Source organism: Chenopodium quinoa, unplaced genomic scaffold, assembly GCF_001683475.1.
Source record: "Chenopodium quinoa cultivar QQ74 unplaced genomic scaffold, ASM168347v1, whole genome shotgun sequence".
NCBI classification, from domain to species: domain Eukaryota; kingdom Viridiplantae; phylum Streptophyta; class Magnoliopsida; order Caryophyllales; family Amaranthaceae; genus Chenopodium; species Chenopodium quinoa.
The window spans coordinates 6,057,351-6,084,622 of NW_018743850.1; the positions used below are offsets into that span (position 1 = coordinate 6,057,351).

General features: G+C 40.5%; 2 protein-coding genes across 3 annotated transcripts; one reads left to right on the top strand and one right to left on the bottom strand.

Annotated features, from left to right (window-relative positions):
- Positions 1 to 8,965: 8,965 nt before the first annotated feature.
- Positions 8,966 to 14,527, top strand: LOC110686104 (ubiquinone biosynthesis protein COQ4 homolog, mitochondrial-like). 2 transcript variants are annotated; one of them, XM_021862688.1, is made up of 4 exons: positions 8,966 to 10,085; positions 10,267 to 10,356; positions 11,849 to 12,070; positions 13,000 to 14,527. In XM_021862688.1, exons 3-4 carry the CDS (start codon positions 11,888 to 11,890, stop codon positions 13,498 to 13,500), a joined length of 684 nt encoding a protein of 227 aa, XP_021718380.1. In that variant the 5' UTR covers positions 8,966 to 10,085; positions 10,267 to 10,356; positions 11,849 to 11,887; the 3' UTR covers positions 13,501 to 14,527. The 2 variants fall into 2 exon arrangements, with proteins under 2 accessions (XP_021718380.1, XP_021718381.1); XM_021862689.1 differs by lacking the exons at positions 8,966 to 10,085; positions 10,267 to 10,356 and adding an exon at positions 11,614 to 11,692.
- An 809-nt stretch (positions 14,528 to 15,336) lies between these two features.
- Positions 15,337 to 18,184, bottom strand: LOC110686105 (protein SPIRAL1-like 2). The gene is made up of 3 exons (XM_021862690.1): positions 18,075 to 18,184; positions 16,285 to 16,555; positions 15,337 to 15,678 (listed from the first exon to the last, which is right to left on the bottom strand). Exons 2-3 carry the CDS (start codon positions 16,540 to 16,542, stop codon positions 15,589 to 15,591), a joined length of 348 nt encoding a protein of 115 aa, XP_021718382.1. The 5' UTR covers positions 16,543 to 16,555; positions 18,075 to 18,184; the 3' UTR covers positions 15,337 to 15,588.
- Positions 18,185 to 27,272: the final 9,088 nt, after the last annotated feature.

The window sequence follows — 27,272 nt, forward strand, 5'->3', positions numbered from 1 at the left end:
AGTTTGAGCCTAGGACCCAGGCGGTCTTCGGAGATCGCTTAGTCTATTGGACTAAGATCGTTTTAACCGTTTGGGATATTTGTAACCCATTCATATACTCAGGTGCCCTTCTACCTCATTGGGAGGATTATAAGCATATGATTTTTAATGCAATCTAAGTTTGATTAACGATAGGTTACTGGCTGAGTCTGCGGACACGCGGTTTTAGTATACCATATAAGTTTCCTTTAGATTGCTTATGTGAGACGGCTATGAGTGCGCCTCATTGGGCTAATCAATCTTTGCCGTTTGCAATAAGTTTATAGAGCAATGTACCACCCGGATGGGAGATGCTCTCTACGACGAATTCACCCGGATAGGCGTCGCCGGATGTCTACTCATGTTGGAGCAGACGATGGTTTTTAATAAGGCCGTCTGGACATTGCATAGACAGTATTCCCATTGGGAGATGTACATAGCTAAAGGAACAAATAAGAAGATTTGAAAATAAAAAACAACTTTTCATTGATGGGCTTTTTATTTACAAAAAATTTGCAAGTCTTAGAAGTAGTACATCTTTAGATTGTCTACATTCCAAGTTCTGGCTAGCTGCCTGTCGTCTAAAGTTTCTAGGCAGTAGGTGTCGCCTCTCACTTCTTCATAGATCCGATAGGGGCCTTCCCAATTGGAAGTCAACTTTCCTTGCTCATTGGCCCTACCGGTTGCCTCCATTTTTCGTAACACAAAGTCCCCTACTTTCAAGGGCCTCTTGTGTACTCTTTTATTGTAGGCTCTTGTCATTCTCAGACGGTAAATCTCGTGACGCAAGGTGGCATTGCCCCTACGCTCTTGGAGTGATTCCAATGCTAGTCACATGGCCTCCCATTTGCCTCTTCGTCATACAACATGACTCAAAGAGTTGGCTCATAGTGTTCAGTGGGCAAGACGACTTCTGCGTCGTATGCCATGAGAGATGGAGTTTCACCGGTTGCCCCTTTTGCTGTTGTTCTGATGGCCCAAAGGACATGAGGCAACTCATCCGCCCATAGACCGCCAGCTTTTTCAATTTTCTTTTTTATGTCGTCTGAGATAAGCTTGTTGAAGGCTTCAACCTGGCCGTTTACTTGGGGACGGCCGACTGACGCAAAACAGTGGGAGATCTCTTGGTCTCCCAGCCAATTTTTGAGGGTAGGCATCTCAAACTGAGGGCCATTGTCAAAGACCATAGACATAGGTACCCTAAACCAGGTGATGATGATATTCTTCTAGATGAAGGAGATGACATCCTTAGTCTTAATGACTTTTGACCGCCTCTGCCTTTACCCAATTGGTGAAGTAGTCAACGGCGACTAGAATATACCGTTGTCCGCCTAGCGCAGGCGTATACGAACCCAGAATGTCCATGCCCCATTTGGCGAATGGTACTAGGCTGTGAATGGCCATCAGAACAGTGGCCGGACGGTGTATGAGTCTGCCGAATCTTTGACACTTATCATACTTCTTCACCATTTCCATGGCGTCTGCTTCAAGAGTGGGCCAGAAGTAGCCTTACCGCCTGACCCTTCTTGCTAGAGACCTGCCGCCTATATGGGAGGCACAAAAGCCTGAGTGCAGATCCTCCAAAATCTCTTGCCCCCTTTCTGAGGTGATGCATTTCAAAAGAGATTGCAGAAAACCCTTCTTGAAAAGCTCCCCATTATGAATCTCAAAGTTGGCCGCATGTTTTTTCATTGTAGCCTTTTCCGGATATGTATTCGACAAAGTGCCATCTAGCAGATAGGCCCAGATGCCATCCATCCAGGTTGAACTCCGGTCTAGTATTCCAATGGGATCTTCTTCAATACTTCTCTTTTCCATTACTTCCCAAAAGACCGACCGAGGTGTATCACAAGAGGCGGATGATGCCAACTTAGAAAGAGCATCCGCCTGATTGTTCTCTGACCTGGGCACCTGACTTAGATGAAATTTTCATTAAGTGTCCTAGCCTCTTCTTTGACCGCCTACATATATTTGATCATGGCCGGATGGGTGGCCTCATAGTCACCATGGTACCGGCTAACGACCAATTGTGAATCAGAGCAAGCGTCAATTTTTCTTGTCCCTGCCGCCTTGCACATGCGGATACCAGCTAGCAGGGCTTCATATTCCGCCTCGTTATTTGAGGCTTGAAACATGAACCGTAGTGCATATTCATACTTGTCCTCTTCAGGGGACTCACATATAACCACTGCACCACAACCGTTCATAGTAGAGCTCCCGTCTACATACACTTTCCAAACTTGGTCAAGATTATCCAGCTCAGCCGGCCTTGTCATTTCGACAATGAAGTCGGCAAATGCCTGACCCTTCACTGCCTTCCTTGGTTCAAAAAAATATTTCAAGACTTTGCATTTCAATAGCCCATTTGAGCATCCTACCGGATGACTCCAAAGTTATCATTGGCTGCTTAAGGGGTTGGTCTGTGTAGACCACAACCGGATGTGCCAAGAAGTAAGGCTTCAACTTCTTGACTGCCATGAACAGATCTAGGCCAAATTTTTTAACCATTGGGTACCGTAGTTCAGCGTTTCGAAGAACATGGCTAATGAAATAGACCGGGAGCTGGACGCCATCTCTTTCAGCAAGGAGAACGACACTGAGAGCATGGTTTGAGACGACTAAGTTAGGGATGTCAATGGGGCGGGTCAAATACGAGACCCGCCCTATCCCCGCCCCAACAGGGCGGGATGGGTCTTGGTTTGGCGGGTGATGGGGCGGGGATGGGAATTAAAACCATGACCGCCATGGGTGATGGGGTGGGGGTGGATTTTAGGTTGTACTCACCCCATCCCCGCCCCGCCCCACTTCGTACCCGCCCCATCCCCATCCGCCCCATTTCGTACCCGCCCAATCCCGACATCTATATAATTTTAATTTCTGAAAGGCCGCCTCAGGTGGGGATTAGGTGGGGGTGAATATCCAAGTGTGGGTTGGGGCGGGGATGGTTTTGGAATTGTACCCGCCGGGGCGGGGATGGGGATGAATTTTAGACCCGCTGCGGGGATGGGGATGGGGATGAGTATGAAAATTTTAGATGGGGATGGGGATAGGAAGGCCAACAACCGCCCCGCCTTGCCCCATTGACATCCCTAGGCTAAGTACATGTAAAGCGTCTCCTTTGGCAGAGGGTTAACAAGCCTTGACAAAGAGTGTAAATGCTCTTTCAATTTCTGAAAGGCCGCCTCAGCATCATCCCCCCATTCAAACCTAGTCTTCTTTATGATAGCTTGGAAAAAATAGAGGCACTTGTCACCTGACCGGCTGAGGAATCTTCTCAATGCCGCCAGACAACCTGTTAATTTCTGAACTTCTTTGACAGTGCGGGGTGACTTCATGTCAATGACCGCTTATACTATCTCCTCTAGGTTGGCCTCTATTTCCCTTTGATCAATCAAAAATCCGAGAAACTTCCTAGACTCAACACCAAAGACCCACTTCTTGGGATTGAGCATGACCTTGTGCCGCCTGAGTGTGGTGAAGGTTTCTCAGAGGTCAGCAAGGTGATCCATCTATAGCTTGGATTTGACTATCATGTCATCAATGTACGCCTCTACATTCCTCCCAATTTGATTAATGAAGACTGTATTAATCATTCGTTGGAAAGTAGCAGACGCATTTTTCAAGCCAAACGGCATCACAATATAGCAGAATAACCCCTGATCAGTGACGAATGTCGTCTTCTCTTGATCTTTTTCCCAAAAGGGTATCTGGTGAAAGCCTGAATAGGCATCCATAAAGCTCATCAAAGCATGCCCGACTGTAGAGTCGACCAGACTGTCGATCTTTAGAAGTGGATAACTATCCTTCGAACATGCCTTGTTCAAGTTAGTGTAATCAACACACATGCGCCAAGTACCATTCGGCTTCTTTACAAGCACAACATTCGCAACCCAATCCGGGAAGTGACATTGCCGAATGAACTCGGCATCTAACATCTTTTTCACTTAGGCGACTGCCACCTGACTTCTCTCTTCGCCGTGGTTTCTTTTATTTTGCCTAACCGGCTTCTTTTTGGGATCCACGGCGAGCTATTGGGACAGCTAGATCCGAGCTGATGCCTGACATCTATTCCACTTAAAAGGCAAAGATGTCTTTGAATTCCTTCAACAAATTGTGCAAGTCTGCACCCAACTTGGCAAGAGCAATCGCACTAACCTTAACAGTACGCTGGTCTAGAGCAATATCAACATGTTTACCAGCAGGCTGGGGGCGGAGTTCATCTGACCGTTCCCTGATCAGTGATTGCTATTGCTTCTCTTTTTTCACGGCCACCAACTAGTCGACCTTTCACTTCTTTCCGGCTGCTGTTAGAGCAGGCTCGGCTTCCTTGACATCGTCAAGGTCTATTGCCTCCTCACCCCAGCCGGCTGCGGCCACTATGGGCTTGACGTCTGAGAGGTAGTACTCTTTAGTCGTCTTTTGGTCCCCGTTCAGGGAGCCAACAAACCCGTCATCCTTCTCAAACTTTAACAACATGAGGGATGGAATAATGACGGCCTTAGATTCATTCAGAGTCGTATGGCCCAATATCATATTATAGGCGGTCAGCTCCTCTACGACCAAGAACCGGACTACCATGTGGCATCCCTCTCTTTTCTCCCCCAGCCGGATGGGTAGGTCAATCCGTTTGACTGGGTTCACAACTCCACCCCCAAAACCAACCAAGGGGTGAGAAACCTTGTGCATGCTGCCGGGCTTGTACTTCAGTTTTGACAAGCACTTGTAGCCGGTGATGTCAGACGAGCTTCCGATGTCAATGAGGATCCGTCCGACATTCTGGTTGGCCACTTTGCGCTCAATGACAATGAGGTCATCATGCGGTCGGCAGACCTTGCCCCTGTCCTTTTCAGTGATGATGACCTCAGGGAAGGTGTCAGTAGACGCCTGACCCTCATCAGCTGAACTGACATCCAGCCGTCTGACATGGTCCTTGGTGCCCCTGATGGTTGGGCCCCCTCCAACAAAGCCGCCTGCTATTGTGTAGATCGACTCTTTGTCAATGTCCGAACTACTAGCAGGTTGGGCATCCTTTTTGAACGACTGTTTGGGGTTTGTCTTCAAGGTCACCTTAGACTTCAGGATGTAAGACTTCAACACCCCCTCATCAGCCAGACGGTCCAACAGCCGCTTGAGACTATAGCAGTCGTTGGTGTCGTGGCCAATATCCTCATGGAAGTGGCATTACTTGTTTTTGATCCGATTTTTGACGGAACCTTTCATAGCAGCGGGCTTCTTTATGGTCACCCGGTCCTTTATCTCTATGAGGATGGAGTAGCAGTCTTTGTTAAACTCGTACTTTGGGACATACGGTTTAAACTCTTTCTTTTTCTTTTAGGACAGCTGATCAGAGTCGTCAATCGCCTAGATCTCTTTTCTCTTCTTACTCTCTTCAGCTTTCTTAGCTGGCTGAACTTGCCGACTCTCTTTTTTGTCAGAATTCTTGGAGTTCGACTTCTTGCTGATGGAGCAGAGCTCGGTCGCCTGTATATAGGCTTCCGCCTCCATCAGCGCTTCCTGGAGGGTGGCAACCCTCTTTCTGACGAGGTCAAACTTAAAAGTCGACCCGTCCTTCAGACCCTTGAAGAAGTCTGTATAAGCCACATCGTCAAACAACCCTTGAATCTGGATTCTCACTAGATTGAATTGCCTGACATATGACCGAAGCCCTTCTTTATCCCCCTGCTGCACTGCACCTAAGTCAAGACTTGTTTTCTTAGCAGGGATATTCATAGAGAAGTTAGAAGCAAACAAGAACGCAAGCATCTTGAAGCTATTAACGCAGCCGGCTGGTAAATTGGCGAACCATTGTTGGGCGATGCCCTTCAATGTAGCCAGGAAGCATCGACACTATGTGGCGTCATCCAACCCCTGCAAGTACATGAGGTTGGTGTAAGCCATGAGGTGGTCTTCAGGGTTGGTGGTACCATGACATTCTTAACCTTGGACGGCTGTGCCGCCTCGGTTATTTCCTTGGAGAACGCAGAAGGTTGTTCCCCAAGTTTTAGCAAACGGAGCTGCCAGTCCAAAGGTTGGACGTTTTGCGCCGCCTGACCCTGAAAGAGGGTCGGTTGCATGTAAGGTTGTCCATACGGCATATATGGCTATTGAGGCACATACGGGGCCTAATGGATCATCTGAGGGCCAGTGTAGACGGACGGTCCGCCTGACTGACTCTCTCGTAAAGATTGGGAATACCTCATTGAGGTATTCTGGAAGCTGTCTGGGTAACTCGACGTTGAAGCTAACTCAGACAGTTGCTGGTTTCTCTTCTGCTCAATTAGGAACCGGGCATCAAAGATGTCTTCTTTGAGCCATCCGGCTGGACAGGCCGGACGACCTTCCTCTTCCCTGTCTCGTGGAATCGGATCTTGGAAAGATCAATTAAGGGCCGCTTCCCCTCCTTTGATTTAGGATGCGGAGTGAGCTCTCGGTCCCTGAATGGCTTGTTCTTCTCAGGGTGAGAAGGCTTCTTGGCCGACTGACCCTTGATTGGACCAACCGTCCTCTTTGTGATCAAATCCTTGATCTCTCCCTTGAAACTCGCCGTGAGTTTCATTAGCTCATCTCGGGTAACAGGGGCAGTCTCCTCTGCCGCCTGGGGCTAACCAGATGGCTCGTCGGATGAACTGCCTGGACCCGATTGATCATTGCCCCGTTCCCTTATATTTTTGGAACGGATGCGTCTGGGTTTGAGTGACCCATCTGCGGCCACATACGTTCGACTTCAAAGTCATCAGTATCATGGTCCGAATGGACCTCAGCTTTGACTGTAGGTTGTTTCTTATTAGGAGGCGGTACAAACTGTTGTGAAGCCATCTTAGAGGTACTCTCCCCTCAGACGGTGCTAAATGTTTCGGGGTTTTTGTCCCTCGGGAGAGTTACGCCACCAAGACTAGCTCCGGGCGCTTGTACCTGCTAAACAACGGAGACTCCGGTTGGGTGGAGTTCCGCCTCCGACGATCAAGTTAGAACGTGTACGAAGAAAGTGAAAAGGTGCGGAAACTAAAGTGAGATCTTCTCGGATTCCGAGATCAGGGGATTTCTCTGATGTGAGAAAATCGCTTGTATTGTAATTATTGAATGTATCTCTTTTCCCAAAGTAGGGTAAATCTCTCTATTTATAGGGGCATTGGTAAAGGTGCCCCTATCTAGCTCAGAATGACCTAGATTTGGGGGCTGCACCGTTTTGCGGCTTTTCTCGGAAATTAGGCCTTGAAGGCCGTCTTTTTCCCCACTGATTGGGAGTGCCACGTGTCAGCTAAAGGTGACACGTATCATCCTCTTATTGGGCCACGTGGCCTGGGTATTTTTACCTAAAATACTAAATATCCTATTATCACTTGAATTCAGGATTGTAATAATAATTTGTCTAAGATATTAGTATCATTCATACTTTGTTATTAAAGTTGTTTGTACTAAATTTAATGCTCAAACTAATTAACATTTTATTGTACAGATGGAAATATGGATTCTTAAATGTAACCTTACCAAATTGTAATTGTATATATATATATAAGTATTAATACATTAATATAATGACCAAAAGTAGCCACCAATATTACCTGTTGTCATTATAAAATTAAAGCATCATTTCATTTGACTTGCAAATTAAAATGACAAAAATTTGCTACAAAATAAACCCGTGCCTTGCACGGGCTAAAGCCTAGTTTTATTTTATATATGATGTGCTAAAGAATAACAAGAAGGTATTTTATGATGATTATATCTCTAGTACATTTTTTTTTACCTTAATTCTTAGGACGATTATGATTTTTTTAAAACATCATATAATTATTTATTCAGCGTGTCTTGTGTGCGGCTGGTCACATTATATGGCCGTTTATAAAAGAATAAATTAACCCCTAAAACACCGACTGAGTAATCCCTGTAACACTGATCACCGAGTAACCCCGACAAAGTAACCCCTATTACATTATCGAAGTAACCCCTGAACCCTAACCTAGTAACTCCTATAACACTAACAAAGTAACCTACATCATGGCTGGCCACACCGTGTAGAATTTGTGTTATCTATCACGTCATAGCAAATTTTGCCATATATAATAAATAATAAAAATAACGACCCGTTACAACGCCCGGAATACTCACTAGTTTAGATTATAATAAAAATAGGTGAATTAAACAACCGAGAATAATGAACTTGTAAAATGTATTCATGTATTAAACCCTAATTTTTTTTTCCCTTTATTTAAATTGTAAAATGTATGTTGAAAATAATGAAATTGTTGGCTGAAATTGAGAAAATTAGTCTAATTTTACAATTGAGAAGATGAATTCAACTATGGAAATCATTACAATTGTTTTGGATGATACAATTGTTTTTTTTTTTTTTTTTTTTTTTTTTTTTCAGTGGACTCTTAATAGTGAATTGGGGATATATATGTTATATTGGTAATGATGGTGTATTGGTGTCACTTGTGAATGATTAATTTGGAAATAATCTGTGACATTGAGTAATACGATTGATACCATGTTTTCAAATTATCAACTACTCATTTCTTGTGTTCGTTTATAATTTCTGACGTTGATACTATTAGTTTTGATGATTGTGAAAATTGGGTTGTACGAAGTATCTTGTATGGATCAGATTTGCTCCATTTCAAATAATGGCTCAAAGACTTGGATTAACAAGAGAAAAGGATTGAACATGAATGCGTGCAATCAAATCGATGTCATTTAGACCATTGTTATGTTGTAGTAATTTTATACAGGTGAATGAAACAAAGTCTTTTTTGACCCAAACGCAGTAGATTCATTTGAACCTTGAGGATTCGGTTTACTTGCCTGTAGATATTTGTAATTCATCTATAGGGGCTGAATTTCTAGCTTGTAATTGTAAGGAAAGTGATGGATTTATGAGTTAGGAGTGAGTGAATATCTTTTTTCTTATCAGACATATCATGCTAACTGGACTTTTTATGCTCACTAGATAAAGGTGGTGGAAACTAGGAGGCTTTGTAATTGGGACTAATTTGTAGTTATGAATGATGGATTTTGAAACGTGCACTTTGATCACGTGTTTACTTTATTAAGAAATACCAACTACCAATTATACTTATTTGTGGTCGTGGAACTATATTACTATGAATGGCATGTAATCAATGAGAACTAATGATCATGGACTGTAGAAGGGATAATCAGCTATCGCTATTGATACCATATTAAAGCAAAATCATATCGATTGTGGCATAGGGGATAATAGCTGTATTCATTTTTTTTTTTGCTGCATTTTATGTAGCTTCGGAAACAAGTTTTTAGAAATCAAATAAGTGCATATTGGGAATGAGCACCAGTTAGAGCCTTTATATTACCTTGTCGCACATAGTATTATGTTTATTCATGTAATTTTTTTTTTAGAATGAGCATCAGTTAATTGTCATTTCGAGCCTTTATATTACCTTGTAGCACATAGTATTATGTTTATTCATGTAATTTTTTTTTTTAGAATGAGCATCAGTTAATTGTCATTTCGAGCCTTTCTCCCTTTCTTCACAACAAAAGTACCAAAATCACCTTCACCATCATCATCTTCATCATCATCAACATTCAATTCAACTGTTCTAGGAACAAATTTAGGTGTCGAAGGAGACATAAATGTCGGATTGCGTGATTTTCTGACAGAATGCGGAGCTTCCGAATGATGTTGATCGGGCTTAACGATGAAAGTGACGGAAATGTCATCGGAAGTTTCGGCGTCGAAATCAAAGGAGCCGGCGCCGCTGAAGTCCTTGGGAAGACGCTTGAGAAGAGGAGGGAGAGAGTCGTCGTCCATGTCATCGCCGGTGGTGTTGTGGACGACGAAGGTGGAGAAAGTGTTGTCGGAGGATTTTGCCAAAATTGATGGTGTTGGAGGTTTTTGACCACGTCGAGGCAGTGGCGGACCCACATGTAGTCATTGTGGGTCCAGTGACACACTATTTTAAAAATAAAATAAAATAAAATTTAGATCTATTTCACATTTTCACGGTACTCCTTGACTCCATTGAAGCGTACTCGAAATTCTCCATTGAAAGGGTTTTCTCTCCTCCACTGAAGCAGTCTCAAAGGTTAGATGCTTTTTTTTCTTTAATCATTGACCTAATTTAATTAATTAATTGTCACTATGTACTCAATTTAGGGTTCTTCGAAGTTGGATAATTGAACTATTGGTTATAGATACTCGAAGAATTTAACATAATTTTTGGAGTCTTGATAATTGAGTCAATTTTGGTTGCTAATGTGTTGCAGGGTTTGGTTTGTGGAGCGTACTCGAAATTCTCCATTGAAGCGGCTTCTGACTTTCTGAGCTTTCTCTCCTCCATTGAAGTAGTCTCTAAGGTTAGATGCTTCTTTTTCTTTAATCATCTAATATTAATTTTGACAATCTAGTGTTAATCGTGTATTTAATTGTCAGTATATACTCAAATCAGACTTCCAAAAAATTGGGGCTTAGGGAGAATAGAATTAATTGACAAGTCCACATTTGAAAAGGAACAAAAATGAGTGAATGACCCAAGGGTTTCTCTTTATTCTGTGCTATTTTGCTGTTATTTGCTTCTTGGGTATGCCCAATTGCCCATATGTTTCTCCAAGAATTGTTGTTGCTGTATGAAGCTTACTTTTGTAAGGAAGCTGTATGAAAGTATGAAGCTTACTTTTGTAAGGAAGCTGTATTAATGCTAGTTGATGTTGGATGAACCCAGATTTTAAGTCAGTGACATAGATAGCTAGGAGAAGGAGAACTCTTATTTTATCAGTTTAATGTTTTCTAATTATTGGAAGTTTGCTTGTATTGCTGTTCTATATATGTATGTATGTTTTTTTTTCCAAAAAATAAATATGTTGTACCTATCTATAACTATTTTATTGGGTCTGGGTTGCTTGGTGTTATACATGTATTGATGTTCTTTTTCTAAGAGCCTTGCATTGTTATTAAAACTCTATTGTTTTGTAGAAACTTTATAAGAGCTTCGTGCAAACATTTAGCGGTTGTTTCAGGTTGGGGAATTCAAGTTTTGGGCGGTTTCGTTAGTGGGGCTGGGGCGGGGGGTCTATTGTGCTCATGTGGGTCTGGAAGGAGGGTGGTTTCGGTGGTGGTGCAGGGGGAGGGGGTGGCTTTCGGGGCTAGGCTGGGGAGTGGTTGTCGATGGACGATGATGGGACAACCTATTAATCAAATCCTGGATCCGCCACTGTACTCAATTTAGGGTTCTTTTAAAGTAGAATATTCAACTATTGCGTATAATTACTCAAGTTATGATACATTATAACTTGCGATTGTCTTTCTAAAATTCTACTATTCATATTCTTAATAATGTGAGAATAATTTAATTGAGTCAAAACCTTAAATGTTTGGATCAAACTATGAATATAGGCCTTTTCTCTGCCCTTGCTTAGCGAAGGCCCTAATTTTGTGTTATTTGCGGTGAACTTATGTTGGCGTAATCGCCATTTTATGTAGATTGTTTGCACTCCTTGATTTGTTAATCTTACTAGTCAAAGTGATTATTGCCTGTGATTCGTTACCCGAAATCTTACATTGCAATTTGACTGGTCATAAGGGTTTCAAATTACTTATTAGGGTTGTTTGATGATGGCTGCATTGGAGAGCATTTAGCAAATTTGGAGCTAGTGAATCGTCTAGTTATGATAAAGTGGAGAACTCAGAGCATCAGTTAATTGTCATTTCGAGCCTTTATATTTCCTTGTCGCACATAGCATTATGTTTATTCATATAATTTTTTTGCCCCTTGTGAATCCGAACAAGCAATGAATTTTGGTGTTCCAGCTCCTCCTTCGTTGCCTAACAATAAGTTCTTTTTTATGCTAGGATCACTATTTTGGACTTTGCTTTAAGCGAGTTGCTGCCATGATAGGAAGTGCCCGTGTTCGGCTTAGTGGTTGGCAGCAGGCTGCAGTTGCTCTTGGTTCAGCTGTTGGTGCACTAGTTGATCCACGAAGAGCTGATCTCATAGCAGCCTTGGGAGAGACTACTGGAAAGCTTGCTTTCGAAAAAGTTCTTGAAAGAATGAAAAGAAGTCAAGAGGGCAAAGTAAGTCTTTTGGTCGTTTTTTTGAACTTCTATATTTCTATAAATTAAGTACCTTAATATCTTATATGGGCGAAAGTGCGAAACCGTTAGTTGTGTTTATCAAGTTTTGTTGAAATTTATTTATGTATGTACCTTAGTAGTAATATTAATACTTAATTTTATGATCATAGTTTTTGCATTATAGCTGTATCATGTATGCCTTTGTGTAGACATAACAAACATGTGCTCTTCTTTGTTGAAGTGTATAATAAGGATCTATTGCAGTTCCATCTTGGACAACTCCTCACGTATATTAGTTTGCATCATATTCTCTAGGTTTTATTTTAGAAGAATAAAAATCAAGCTTTTCACAGTATTGGCAAGTAATAGCACCCTTCTTTGTAATTGACAAATTACCAAGCTTTATCCTGCTAAGAATATATTGAATTTTCTGCATGAAACATACACCAAAATTTTTTTCCATGGTTTGAACATTTATCTTACTACTACTTTGAATTACCATGTAGCACCCTTGTTTGAATTTGACAAACTACTACTATAGCGATAATCTACTAACAATTTGCTGAATGTTATATACTCTTTCTCATATATTTATCGTCGTTTGTGTAATATGATTGTAGAAGGTATTAATTTAGTTATTACACATATTTGACGACCTGGCGAGTTCCTAACTTTGTTGTTTTGTGAGTGTCTAACCTACTTGAGCTGTCAGGAGGTTTCTGTGTGCTGAAGTTCGGTGCATACTATGCAATTGAAGTATTGGCGGTTTTTGAACATTAAACCTGACAGTTTATTATATCATAGACCATCACATAGGCTCATCTCCCCAACATTGATGCCTTGGCTTTCATTGGAGGCTTAATAAGAAAATTTCTGTTCATTACTATTATGACTTGAACTTAATTTTGTTGATATGCTTTTATTTACAGGCAATTCTCTTGGAAAGGCCACGAATTATATCTGCAAATGTTGGGCATGCATGGGACCTCCCTGAAAACACATTTGGGGCTGCATATGCCAAGTTCATGGGATCAAGGAATTTTTCTCCAGATGATAGACCACCTGTACGGTTTTTGGACACTGAAGAGTTAGCATATGTGGCTATGCGGGCTCGAGAGGTGCATGACTTCTGGCACACTCTCTTTGATCTTCCCGCAAACTTATTGGGTGAGTCAGCTCTGAAGGTAATAGAGTTCCAACAAATGCATCTTCCAATGTGCTTCATGTCAGTCATAGGAGGTTCAGCAAGATTCAACTCTAAACAGAGATCACTTTTCTTTGAGCATTACTTACCCTGGGCCTTGCGTGCTGGAATGAACTGCACAGATTTGATGTGTATATATTATGAGCGCCACTTCGACGAGGATCTGGATGTTGTTCGGAGAAAATGGGGGATCATTCCTGCTCCTCCCCTTGCTGCTAAGGTTTGAAATAATATATGGCCAAGAGTAACTTTTGTTTAAGACTCTTGATTTCCCCTCATATACCTATGTTAAATCCTTCACACTGACATGGGCACTTGACAGTTGACACTTAATTTAGGACCAAATCATGGAATAAACTTGTAAAATAGCAGATTCTGACACTCGGGTGTACCCATGTCCGAATGAATGTGTCGGGGCAAACATAGAAACGGAAAGCAGGTGTAGTGTAGTGTTACCTGGAGTATGAATCTGAAGCCCGAAGTCCATCTTTGGATTTTGTAGTGACAGTAAGACAACTAGAAATCTTTGTTTTAGTATACTGAGACAGCAACTTGAGAGTCCAGGAGTGGCCTTTTTCTCCCACTTTGCAGGGTATTATTAGCTATTGCCCTTGGTTATGAATCCAGGAGACATGCAATATCCTAATGATCAACATTATGGATTAGCAGCTGCTTTAGGTTTTCAACAAGTGCTGCTATAAACATTAAATTGGATTTTTTAGTGTTGTGTTTGTCACTTAGTCTAATTGTTCTCTACTAAATTTAGAGTGATAAAATTGTTACTTCGCCAGGTCAAACTTTCTGCTCCGTTGATCTAAATGATAAGCGGCAAGACATGCCCATGATATATGTTATTCATTCTTCAACATGTGGTCACCTGGCAAGAAGGATCGATATGATGCAAGGTAATTTATGCCAGGAAAAAAGAGGTTTAACGGTAGTAGCCTATTAGGTAGACTTTGCCCGATATTTGGTTCTGGATTTGTTGGTTATCCTTTGTAGTTTGTATGAGGGCCAACATCATGTGTACTTTCAAAGTATGAGGAATTAAGATCTTCGGGATCAATTTAGATCAAATGTTTTACTTGCCACTTTTCTTAGAAGGATGGAAAGTACCAACTGCCATGATAAGGGTGGAACTTACCAAGGGAAATTTACTTGTTTTGTACTCCAATAATACTCCCTAATTTGAAGTATGGACAAGTGCCCATTATTAAAAAAAAAAAAAGAAAAAGGAACTACGTATTGCACTATCTTTTGTTGCACGGGTAATTCTTACCTTACCAGTGCTAGTCATTGTGTTGATTGTAGACTTGTAGACAATAAAAAATAAGTTCTTTGGAACACATTTTATATAATATGAAGCTATAGCAAGACTAGCAACCAAAAATTATATGGACACAAATTTTCCATTTTAAATTAATACTTTTTTCGTCCCTTATTTATTTTTATTTTTTTTTGGGGGGGGGGGGGGTTTGGTGTTGCAATTAAATTGTCCAAATCTATTTAAGAAGTTTTTGTTGGTATTTTTTCACTAGCATAGTTTTTTTTTCCTTAAAAAAATGGCTTTGGAACAATAAAATAGAATAGTAGGCCAAGAGAAGTAAATTTCCACGCACTGTTAATAGTTATATTGAACGAAAATCATTGATTCATCCAATCAAATTAAAATATTACTTTATAATTAATAAATTACTAATATTAACTACGGAATAGAATAGAAGATAAAAGTTGGAAGTTAATTTGTTTTTCTTTGTAGCATATACAAGTATGAAATAATACGAAGTACAATGTATGAGAAGTAATTTTCTTTTTAGAGAAACTCTGTATAATAACAAGGTTTTAGGCACTCTGCCATTCGAATCAACTTACTCCAACTCCAACCTAGATCCTCATTTTGGAAGATTTTAGTAACTTCAAATTTAAATATGTTAGAATTTGTTCAATTTTTTGGTTAATAATCTTGAATTTTCGAAACAGGCTTTTTAATCGTTCATTTTGACAGTTGAATTATTTATAAGGTGCCAACTTTGGAAAATCTACAATTGATAGGCTCACAACAGTCACAACAGTTAGCAATGTAAAAACCTTTGATTCTTGGCTACAATGAAGAGTAGGAACAGTAATTCCTTCTTTTAAAGCGTTAACAGATTTAGTTCACAATTGAAATTCTCAGAAAACCAGCAATCTCCAGCTTACATTACATATAATCCACATTTAATTTTAGCATCAACACAGCAGAAGAGAATAGCAACATCCTTAAGGAACGAACTCAACACTTGGATATCTATATTTGAATTGGCAGTCATTTTAGTTACTGTTTACTATCACCAGGTCCACCAAACAGATAACCTAAAGAAGATCCACCACCTGGGGCGTTGTGAACCTTGGTTGAGGGTCGGTCCTGCATCCAATAAACCAAGATTCTTAATCACAGCTAATGCAAAGAGTTATGGTAAATTTAACAAGATACGCAAGAAAGACAAATTCTAATCTGACTGGTTTACACAATACGAAGGTGCTTGACAATCATCAATATTAGTTTATACAACCAAACAAGTTCATTTTCAAGTTAGTGAGAATTCAAGCTAATCATATTTTAAATGTCACAAAAACACAAGGCGGCCATGGTGGTGACAAACAAGTATCGTCCAGTCTTTTCCAGCTAATCTTCGAACTATTCCAAGTCTTAAGAAATTAGTATTTAAAAATAGAGAAGCTCTCCAGTATAATTTATTTATATAATGTTCATTGCTGTTACAACCGACACTTATTTGTTTTTTTTTATACATAAACCTGATTATTAATATATGTCCCTAGTATATATGCTTATGATAAACTTTCTGCAGAAGGTGCATAATTCAATAATAAAGCAAAAATAAGGTATCCCCTTAACTTTTAAGATCACCAATCACATTCAAAGAGTTAAACAAGTGGTTATTATATGTGCTGATGTGCATAGAATTTTGGATGAGATAAAGAAAAAATCTATTTATTGTAACAGTCATACCGTGATGAAATTGCCAGTATTCTGTCCATCAGCACGGTGGTAATTATTTATGTTACTATTAACTCCAGCAGGAACCTTCTTGACATTAGTAGGCTGGGGATTAGAAGCAGCAGCAGCAGGCTTTGGTGCTTCTTTCACAACCGGTTCTGCGCTAACATTGGCTGGAGCTTTAGCAGCAGCAGCCTTAGGAGCCTCTCCATTTCCAAACAGATAACCCAATGAACTCTGTCCACCTCCACTGCTGACACCACGTCCCATTAGAAATGAACTCCTACAGAGACCAATAGTTAACGAGTTAAGACCGGAGCAGAATAAAAATGCTGTAACGTGATATCACAAGATGATGCATGAACAAATAGGAGAACAACTAAACAAGCATAAGTACAGCAATAGAAAAGAACAGGAGCTGAACAAGTCAAAATTCATAAGCAGCTTAACTCCTATGTAATCTTTGTTTCGACTAAGCATCCATGGCCAACGGTGAGGATTGAAAGGGAGGGAAAATCTCCAGGGTGCTTTGACACCTTTTAACATTGTGCTTGAAAATAAGTTTACTATACTCCAAATACATTGCTACTCAGTATATAGCATATTTTATGTACTGAATGGTCAATTATGTTCCAATTCTCCATGAAAACTAATAAGGGTGTCAGTGGACTGGATACCAAAATACTATATAACACTTGAACGTATGAGTAGAAGACTATCGATTACTGCCAATTTATAAGAGTAAAAAATTTCCACCACAATTAAACCCGATGCCCAACTCAAATAAGCAATCTATGAGAACCAATTGGCTTGTGATGATGGGTGCCCAGCGATTTAGTCCAAGTCTGAAATCCAGCACAAAGTAAGCTGTGAAGATCGCGTGTTCAAGAATCATTCCAAAGTAACTATGAAAACTCGCTCCTTGTATTTGGGAAAATAAATCATACAGATATCCCTCCTTGTCCAAGAGTGAGGGCTATATTTGATTAGAAAGAGAGGCTAGGTAATACAGGAAAATAGAAGTCTTTGGGAAGATACCAAGAGACTAAGCAAAAACATTACATCTCTTCATAGCTCCCCGTGAATACCCAAATCACGTCGAAAAACACACCTAAATATCAAATATTCTATTCAATCCGAATACCTCACTACGCGCACCATCCACCTTCTCCAATAACTTCTATAGCGATCACTAGTTCACTTAGCTAACTAAGGCTATCGACTCGAGCACACAGTAAAGTATGCCTTACCAAACATCCATGACGGATCTACATTCTAGATCACACAAAACCACAAATGTATACCAATAGAACCAAACAATAGCTATAATATCCCAAAAAATCAAATCAACTATGCATCGAACAGTCTTATACTTTATTACAATCAAATTTTACCAACAAATTAAAATTGCAAATTGATTTTCTCAACACCAACTCAATTTTTTCCAACAATCAGTAAAAAATACTAAAATGAGATTCGAGATCTGCCCATTTTCTTTAAAATTCTACAAAATAATGGGAATTTCAAGTCATTTTAATTCCAAGATATGAGATCAATTGGGTAAAATTCATAGGTTAAAATCAACGAAAAAATCATACCCAATTCAATTATACAAACTAATAACCAATTAAAATGAACAAAAAACAAGCAGGCAATAAAAAAAAAACTCCTCGGGAAATCCAAAATGAAGAACACTAACAACATTTCAAACAAAATTCAAGTCTGGGTATTACAAATCAGAGGGAAAAAAAGGGGGAAATAATTGAAAAAAAGAGGAAGAATTAGGGTTAGGAATGGAGTACCTGAGGCAGATCTGATATGGAGAGGTAAGAGAAAGAGAGCACTTTGAAAAAAGAGAGAAGGTTACCTGAGTCCAAAGCTATCAATTGGGGTTTTATATAACTTTTGTAACTCACCGAACCCATTTTGTCTTTATTAAAGATTTACGGAATTATTAAAAGATGAAATTTAAAAAAAGTGTGTGTTTCAAATTAATTGTACCGTAACAATTTAACTATTATATTCATCTTCACTCTTTGTTTCAAGATAAATGCCTTGATTTTGATTTTTACACTATTAGAATACATCATATTATTCATTTATTCATAAACAAGTAATTTTATACTCCGTATAATAATAAATACGAAGTATTTGATATCATGAAAATAAAGATATTACGTTATTACGAGTGCAAATTTAACAACAATTAACATTAATGTTGTTATTGCTATTAGTACAAAACAAAGGGAATATTATTACTCATTAGTATTAGGTCGGGATAATTTAATTTACCTATACTGTCACGAATATATTATACGGCCGCATAATATAATATGTGTTTTCGTATTATTTAGACTTTTATATTCATAAACTCCGTATGTAAGAAACATATAATCAGCAAGTGCAATCTTATTAAATTTATCTTTATGTACTATCTCTGTTTTTTAAAATTCGACTCACTTACTATTCATGTGGTCAAACTAAAATAACTTTGACTATATTTTATGAGCTATACAATATAAATAAATTAGCATGTAAGATCATATTAGATTTCCCTTATTAAAAATAATCCAAATATCAACTTTTTACAAATTTCACTTATACACAACCGGAGTTATTCATAGTCAAAGATGTTCATTGGAGAACGTGCAATTACAAAGTGAGTCGAATTTTTAGGAATAGAGGGAATATATACTTTCAAATTATCAACTTCTTTCATAACTTTTATTTTAAGATATATAAAAACATTAATGGTATAAACCTTGCAATCTTGCATCAACAAACCTGAAATGATGCAATTTCCTTTTTTTTTTTAAATAAAAAAAACCTATAATATACGCATACAATAATACAAGTGATTTAGTAGTATAATTAATAACAAAGACTATTATTTTACACGGTTGATATTTAAAGTACCCCTGTTCAAAAGAATCAAAACAAAAATGATTGAAGTTGTTTGTGAACATATTCGTAGGGTGACACGATGAACATTATGTAGTAAGATATTTTGTTTATCCCATTTTGCATTTAAAATAAAGTAGGTATAAAATGAGTCTTATTACAAACAAAATATGTATAAAAATACTAATATTTCGTACTCGTATATCGGTACACCCACGTATAATGTACACCGTATGCATTTTGGTGGGGCGGGTCCATAAAATTTAAAATGATAATAGTGGGTGGGAAAATAAATAATTTGAATAATTAAAAGAGGATAATGGAGGTGGAATGAGCAACAAGAACGTGATGGTAGTAACTGTGAATGTTTTTTTGTGGTAAATAGCAACTTGTTGTCACGTCAGATGTTGTCAACGAGAAATATAAGATGCTGAATTTGGAAAGATATTGGATTTGTAGGTGGATTAAAGTGGTATATAAAGTAAAAATAACACCAAAGATATTTTAATTTTTTTTTAAATAGAATATTATTGAAATTTGACCAGATTCTTTTTTAATCTAAGCTTATTAGCCACACTATAAGGTTGTGGAAAAGAGTGATTGAACACAGGTTGAGGGCATGCACAAGCATTTCAATAACCAATTTGGTTTTATGCCTAGGAGATCTACTATGAAAACCATCTATTTGATAAGACAAATGATGGAGTTTTATAGGGTAAAGAAGAAGGATCTTCATATGATCTTTATTGATTTAAAGAAGGTATATGACAAGGTGCCAAGAGGTACTTTGGTGGGCAATGTTGAAGAAAGCTATTCCACGAAGGTACATGGATCTGGTTAAGGATATGTATCGGATTATGTTAACAAATGTGAGGACATGTGGAGGGTTGACAAAAGATTTCCCTATTACAATTGGATTGCATCAAAGGTCTGCATTAAGCCCTTTTCTTTTTGCAACAGTTCTAGATGAGATAACTAGACCAATTTAAGTTGAGGTTCCATGACGTATGTTATTTGCGGATGATATTGTTTTGGTGGATAAAATTAAAGATGAGGTTAACTCCAATACTACCACAAAAATAAGAATACAGAATGCCTAAAACAAGCAATATAGGGTGCCTTATAAAATCTATAGAACGCCTCTTTTTCTTATTTTAAGTACAAAGTAAATAATAAACATGGGAAAAAGAGCGGTCATCTGAAGATAGGCGGTCTATATGTATGTAAATAGAGAGCGCCTATCATCGATAGGCGTTCTCTTTTCCTTTTTTTTTTTTAAAATAAAAATATAATATTATTATTACCATTAATATTAATAATAGTAAAATAATAATAATAATAATAATAATTCGCCGTTTTTTGGAAGATAGAACTTCGAAGAACAATAAAATGAATCTACCCACTGCCCCCACCCAGATTCACTACCCACGGCCACCAACGACCACCCACGGCAACCCACGGCAACCAACGGCCACCAACGACCACCCACGGCAACCCAAGGCCACCAACGACCCACAATAGTTAACAAAAAAAACTTAAAAAAGGGCAAAAATTATACTAAATAATAAAACAAATAGTTATAATCCAAACTTAAAAATAAACAATTATCTTAACAATTATAAATTAAAAGTATTATGATAAAAAATTACAATTAAATCAAAATAATACTAACTAGAATCTGGAATTTTAACTTAAACTAAAATTAAAATCAGATCTACAAATCAAAAACCTTCTAATGTTAATGCTCATGGGCTTGCGGAGGTGGCTCGAAGATTGCTTGCGACGTAACCACTGCATCGGGGTGGAAGTGCGACGAGTTGTGGCTCGACGGTGGAGAATAGCTTAGTGGTGGAGAGGAGAGATGGCTCTGTGGTGACATGGTCTTGCGAAGCGGCTCAACGAGAGCGCGGGCTTGCGAAGTGGCTCGGTGATGACAGGGGATTGCGAATTGAAGTGGCTCGACATAGGAGTTTTAAAAAAGAGAAAGAGGGAGGTAGAGGAAACACTTATACATGGAAGAAAAGAGAGAAGGAGATGAACGAAGAACAGATGAAGGGAGATGAAGCTAAGGGGAAAAGGAGAGAGAGAGAATAGAGAGGAGATGGAATAAGGGGGGCGGCTCATTGAACAGTTATAATTTTTCGGGTTGTGAGCGAGCTGTTATTATATGGGCTTCAATTGAGTTTACTTAGAGAATTGTTAACTAAGAGGAGGTGTATAGTGTAAATTTGGATATATCAAATAGAACGGTTAACTTAGACAGGCGATCTATAGGTTTCAACATACAAAACGCTTATCATACATAGGCACTTTGTATAATTCTAGAGATCGCCTATGTAACTTAACAGTTGTGTATTGTGTGTTGCTTATTCCCCCTTTTGTGGTAGTGCAAGTTGGGGCAATGGAGGTAAAGGTTGGAAACTAGAGGGTTTAAGCTAAGTCGGAGTAAGACTGAATATTTTTGGTATGTCACTTTTGTACTCAAAGGGGGATAAGCAATGAAGTGGTGAGTTTAGATGGAAAGGATTTGACCATGAGTGAATGTTTTAAGTATTTTAGGTCGATCATCCAGAAAAATGGTTACATTGATCAAGACTTTCTCCACAGCATTAAGTCGGGGTGGCTTAAATGAAGAGCGGCCACAGGAGTGTTATGTGACCGAAGAATCCCCTTACATTTGAAGGAAAAATTCTATAGGACTGTCATAAGACTAGTATTGCTCTATGGTACAGAATGTTGGGCTTCTAAGAAGGAGCACATTAAAAAGATGGAGGTTACAAAAATGCGCATGTTAAGGTGGATGTGTGGATAGGGCTGAGCAAAATTACCCGAAAACCTGATCCGTAACCGTTTCGAAAATTAGGGTACCCGATCCGATAACCATAATGGTTTGGGTACCTGTTCCAATAATTTGTTATCGGGTATGGTTATTGGGTATCATTTTAAATTAACGGTTACCCGATCTGATAAGCAATTTTTTGTTTTTTTCCCCTACTTAAATCTATTTTTCTAAATTTAAACTCTTACTTTACTTCATAATCACTTTATAATATCAATGATTAGTAATATTATTAATAATTTGGTCAAGATCATGTGGTATTGTTGTTAATTAGTGTTAAATGACATCATAATAACTACATTATTAAGTTTTATTATCATTAATGGATACTTATTGGGTACCCGATAATTGATTCGAAAATCCAGGTACCCGAACTTATCGGTTCGGTTTATGGATATCACTTTTAGTGATATTGGTTATCGGTTACCCGAACCGTTAGTACTAACGGTACGGGTACCTGTCCCATGCTCACCCCTATGTGCGGGAACACTCTCAGAGATAGATACAGAAATGAAGTTATTCACAAGAAAGTAGGTGTGGCAGGCATTGCAGACAAACTAAGGGAAAATCGGCTGTGTTGGTTTGGACATATAAGACGGAGACCCGAGGGTGCACTGGTTCAAAGAGTGGAAGAGTGGGACAATGGAGGTGTTAAACGAGGGAGAGGGAGACCGAAAATGACTTGGTTGGAAGGAGTTGGGAAGGATATGAAGTATATGGATTTGCATGAGCATGAAGCATTGGATCGTAAAGGATGGAGGAAGAAGATTTTTGTCGATGACTTCACAGAATAATCAAATTTGGTTCATGAAGCCGACCCCACTTATAGGATTAAGGCTTTGATTGATTGATTTAGTTGTTGGTTGGACTGCAAAGGATATTTGATCGACATTATCATCGATGGCTTGATCTATTGTCGGTTTAGGAGGTAAGGTATAGTAATTCTTCGTCTTTTGCTTGTCTTGGAAGCCGCAGGCGATGCCTTCTTGCTTGTGTAGTTGGCCTTGCCTACTTTGTATGGAAGTGCATAAAGTAGGCTCAGCTTCTTTGGTAGTGTTTCGGGGTTTTTTGATGTCCTGCGGGAGAGTTACAATTCCGTGACTGGAACCAGACTCCTGTTCCTGCAAAACAAACGGAGACTCCGAGTGATTGGAGTTCCGCCTCCAACGGTCAAGTTAGAACTTGTTTAAGGAGTAATTAATGCGGAAAGGTAAAATGTGCATCTCTGGGTGAGAGTGATTAATCAGCGTAATAGCGTTTAATGAGGATTAATGAAGGTATTTATAACCTTGGGATGCGTGCCAATCCTAGGTTTTTGGTTAACCTAGGGCTGATTGGGCTTCCCTTGGAAGTTGGGCCTAGGTGGACGGTTTTTCCATTAGGCATGGAGGATGCCACGTGTCGTGACATAATAGGTCCTTGGTGGACAAATAGGAGCGTGCCACGTGGCAGGCTCTGACAAGTCTAATTAGAGGACACTTGGCAGGACCTGATTGGCCCACATGGCGCATTCTGATTGGTGGGAGCAAAATCCCTTAATCATTTTCCCCTCACAGGTGGCTCGTGACTGGTCACATGTCACCTGTGACAGGTGTCGGCTCGTAACAGGCGACGGCCTGCTACAGGTGTCGTTTGGTGAAAGGCTGGGAGTTTTTCCCGCTCATTTTTCGAATTTGAAGAGTGTCCCTTCAACTTCTTCTATTGCCTATATAAGGTCATGTTGCCTTCACATTTGTTCACACTTGAGAATTTTTTAAGAGAACACTCGAACCCCTGAACCTGCTCTGACATTTTGGACATTTCCAGCTTACCGCCTGTTCTGACAAGCCGACTGATATTCAGATTACTTTCCAAATCTTCGTCAACTTCTCAATCGTTCAGGTAACCGTCTGTTCTCTTATTCTTTTACATTTTTTTTTTAAATGGCACCTCGGAAGCACACGACACGACCTAGGTTAGTGATCAGCCGGTCACCGGGGACGGCTGAGTCTAGGACTAGGAGTGCCGCCTGCCCCTTTTCGAACCAATCTTTGCCCTTTATACAAAGTCCGACTGTCTCTGTGTCTATGCAGAACATAATGGCCAGAACAAAAAGAACAGCTAGGATCACCAATTCGAACGGCTCCTCCTTCCAAGTGCCGATTAGTGAAACATCTGTTCAAATGCCAGATGTTGAAGTGAACCAAGGCGGCTCGGCTGCCGACAGCTCTGAGGGAGGGATCAAGGTGGTCCCTTCCCATTTTACCGTAGACATGTCTACGTATTCTCCCGCTCCTGCTGAAGGAGAGGAGGCAGGCCCCTCAGGGAGAGGGGAGGAGTCGGACTCTTCGGAAGATGAGTCCGACTCCAGCTCTTCTGGTCACCTTTATCTCGACTTAGAGGAGGGGCACAACCGCCTACAAGAGGCGAGACTTTCCCATTCAGTAGAGAAGGGGGACAATTGGGCGGAGCCATCCGCCACACAAAGAAAGCAAAACACCCCTTACTACTGCACCGTACCAAAAGGCCGAATCAAGGCCATGCAAGAAAAAGTGGGCAGCTTCGTAGCGGACCATGTAATGGGCCCTGGCTTTCTGGTTTTTGTGCCAGATCCGGAAGACACATTCGTCTGGCCGGCTGGGACCAGTTATGATAGCGCCTGCTTTGGCTGCTATGAGGCGGCCATTAGGGCTGGGCTGCGTTTTCCCTTACATCCGGCTGTTCAACGAATCCTTGACGAGTATGAGTTGGGGTTATGGCAGTTAGCCCCAAATTCCTGGTTCAACGTTCTCGGCTATGTAGCCGGGTGTGAAATGTATGGGGTGGAGCCAAATTTTGAGGCATTGGCCCATATGAACTATCTCAGCCGGACCCCTAAGGCAGGCGGTACCGGCTTGTACCAATTGACGAGCCACAGAGGCTACCTCATGACAAGAGGTAAAGAGAACAAATGGAAGGATTGGAGAAGCACCTTCCTCATTATTGAGAGTTCAGACAAAGAGCTGAACAAACGCTTTAATAGGTGGAACAGAGACCCGCCTCTTCTTGCAGGCGGTCGCAGCATGCCGCTTGTCCCTCTCAAAGCTAAAAAAGAGATCCTGGATCGAGGACTCTTTAAAGTAGAGACCAGGGCCGACTCTACTACAGGGGTACGAGAGCAAGTGCCCCTGCACTGCGTCCCGAGTTATAAATGGCTCTATGACGAGTACTTCCTGGCCGCTTGTGGCCTTAGCAGTTGGTGCTCTAGAGGTAGCCGACCTTTCGAATACGTACCCTTGTAGGAATCATTTTCTGAATTTTTCTAACTTTCGCATTCCTCTATGCAGCGGAAGCCATGAGCATAATAACCGCCTCCAAGACAGCGGCTGCTATGCTGCGAGCATCCGTTATGCAGCAACACACATCAGCTGACTCTCCCACCAAGGAGACGCCCTTAGTGAGTTCCCAGCTTTCACCCCCCCTTTATTTATTTTATTTTTTTTTAAAAGGTTGGGTTTATACACATATTAACCATTTGTTGTTGGTGTTTTGTTTTTTTTTTTTTTTTTTTTTTTTTTTTTTTTTTTTTTTTTTTTTTTTTTTTTTTTTTTTGCAGACGGGCACACCAAGAACTTCCTCCTCCCAACAGCCGGACCCCAAAGCCCGTAAGACGACTGTGGCGAGTTCGCCTGGTTCTGCCAGGAAACAAGCGGCTGCTGACAAACAGCCGGCCACTCCTTCTCAAACTCCCAGCAGGCCGCCTAGAAGTATGAAACTGCTCTTCTAGACTTTGTCCTACTTTTCTTTCACCTTGCCTAAAATTCTTGTTCACTCTTGATGCAGCCGACCCTCAAGAATCGGACCTGGTCGAAGTGGCCAAGTCCATGATCAAAGCCGTCCCTCCAGCAGATAGAGACGCGGTTCGGGGTGTCGGCACCCTGACCTAGATGGAATTGCAGGGCTCCTTGCTGAGGTATACTTTGCGTATTTTTATTGTTTAATTCCAGGACGCCTGTTTTTCGTTTGAAATCTGACGCCTGTTTTCTTTTATTCGGTCCCTGCTCCGAGTAAACGGCTTTCGCAAACCCATTAGTGCGAAGAACAAAGAGGTAAAGGCTGCTAAAGCCATATCCGCCTCTGACTGTGATAAGGCAATGTTTTAAATTACCCAAAATGAAATTTTGACAACTGATATTCTTTATTATCAGGCGCAGGCCACTTTTGCTATTAGGACTGAGTTGGAGGCGGCCAAGAAGAGAAACAATGAGTTGGAGGCGACCATCCAGAACATTAAAGCCGAGCTGAGGCCTCTTAGGCAAAAGATGCTCCACTACGACACCTTGGAGAAATCCTTGGAGCGTGTCAAGGAACGCCTGGTAAACCAGGAGAAGAGCCTCACTGAAGAGCTCTCGGCCAAGGCTGAGTAAGAAAAGAAGGATTTGGTTCGAGACATGATGGAGGACTCGGCCCAAATCCAACGCATGACCTGGACTCGCCTCTTTCCGAACGCCGACTTTACTTCTTGGGAAAAACAATTTCGCCGATGCTTTGAAACGTATAACCAAGAAGTCCTGCTGGCGGCTGCTGAGAATGATGCGCTGGAGGAGGAGGAGGAGCCGGTAGTGGCCCTGGTGCCGATTGGGGCAGATGCGTCTAAAAAGGGTGCAACTGATGCCGAGACAAGCAAGAAGAATGCTTCTCCAAAGCAGGCGTCTCTTACTGATCAGGCGGCTGTTGTTGTTGAAGATCTGCCCCCATCTTGAAGCTTATGTTTCTTTTTCTCTTCACTTCGTCCTGCGTGCCGTCTATTTCTGTATCTCTTTTACCCGGCCAAGGGGTCGGGGTCTTTGAATACTTTGCCGGTCTTTATGGCCGGTTTATTTTTGTGTCTTTACCCGGCCAGGGGGCCGGGGTCTTGAATATTTGTGTCGGTATTTATGGCCGGTTGTTAATAGAATTTCGGCGACCATCTTTTTAGGTCGCCTTAGCTGCCAAATTTCGAATTGTGCTCTTTTATTTTTGCTAAGTGTCGAAACTCTGATATCCGCTTGCATGTCATACCGACTGTTTTGTGTGGCCGATAATTGCGGACAGGTACAATGTAGGAGCTGCATATGCCCCTGGGCGACTGGTTGTCTATTTCCAGGCTAGGCGATCAGTCGGCTATTCATCCAACCGGTTTCTAACGTATTTTGATGACTGGTTCACCTTTAGACAGGCGGTCCCGTCATATCTTTTGAAATCGGCTAAGTATGAGGGAGATTATTCGCTGGTCATGGTTAGTTTGAGTAGGAGAGGCACT

Bases quoted from the DNA above. Each gene is read 5' to 3' on its own strand.
- LOC110686104 (XM_021862688.1), top strand. From the start codon at position 11,888: ATGATAGGAAGTGCCCGTGTTCGGCTTAGTGGTTGGCAGCAGGCTGCA. The intron at 12,071-12,999 runs GTAAGTCTTTTG...TTTTATTTACAG, and splicing joins AAAGAAGTCAAGAGGGCAAA to GCAATTCTCTTGGAAAGGCC.
- LOC110686105 (XM_021862690.1), bottom strand. From the start codon at position 16,542: ATGGGACGTGGTGTCAGCAGTGGAGGTGGACAGAGTTCATTGGGTTAT. The intron at 15,679-16,284 runs GTATGACTGTTA...TATTGGATGCAG, and splicing joins ATACTGGCAATTTCATCACG to GACCGACCCTCAACCAAGGT.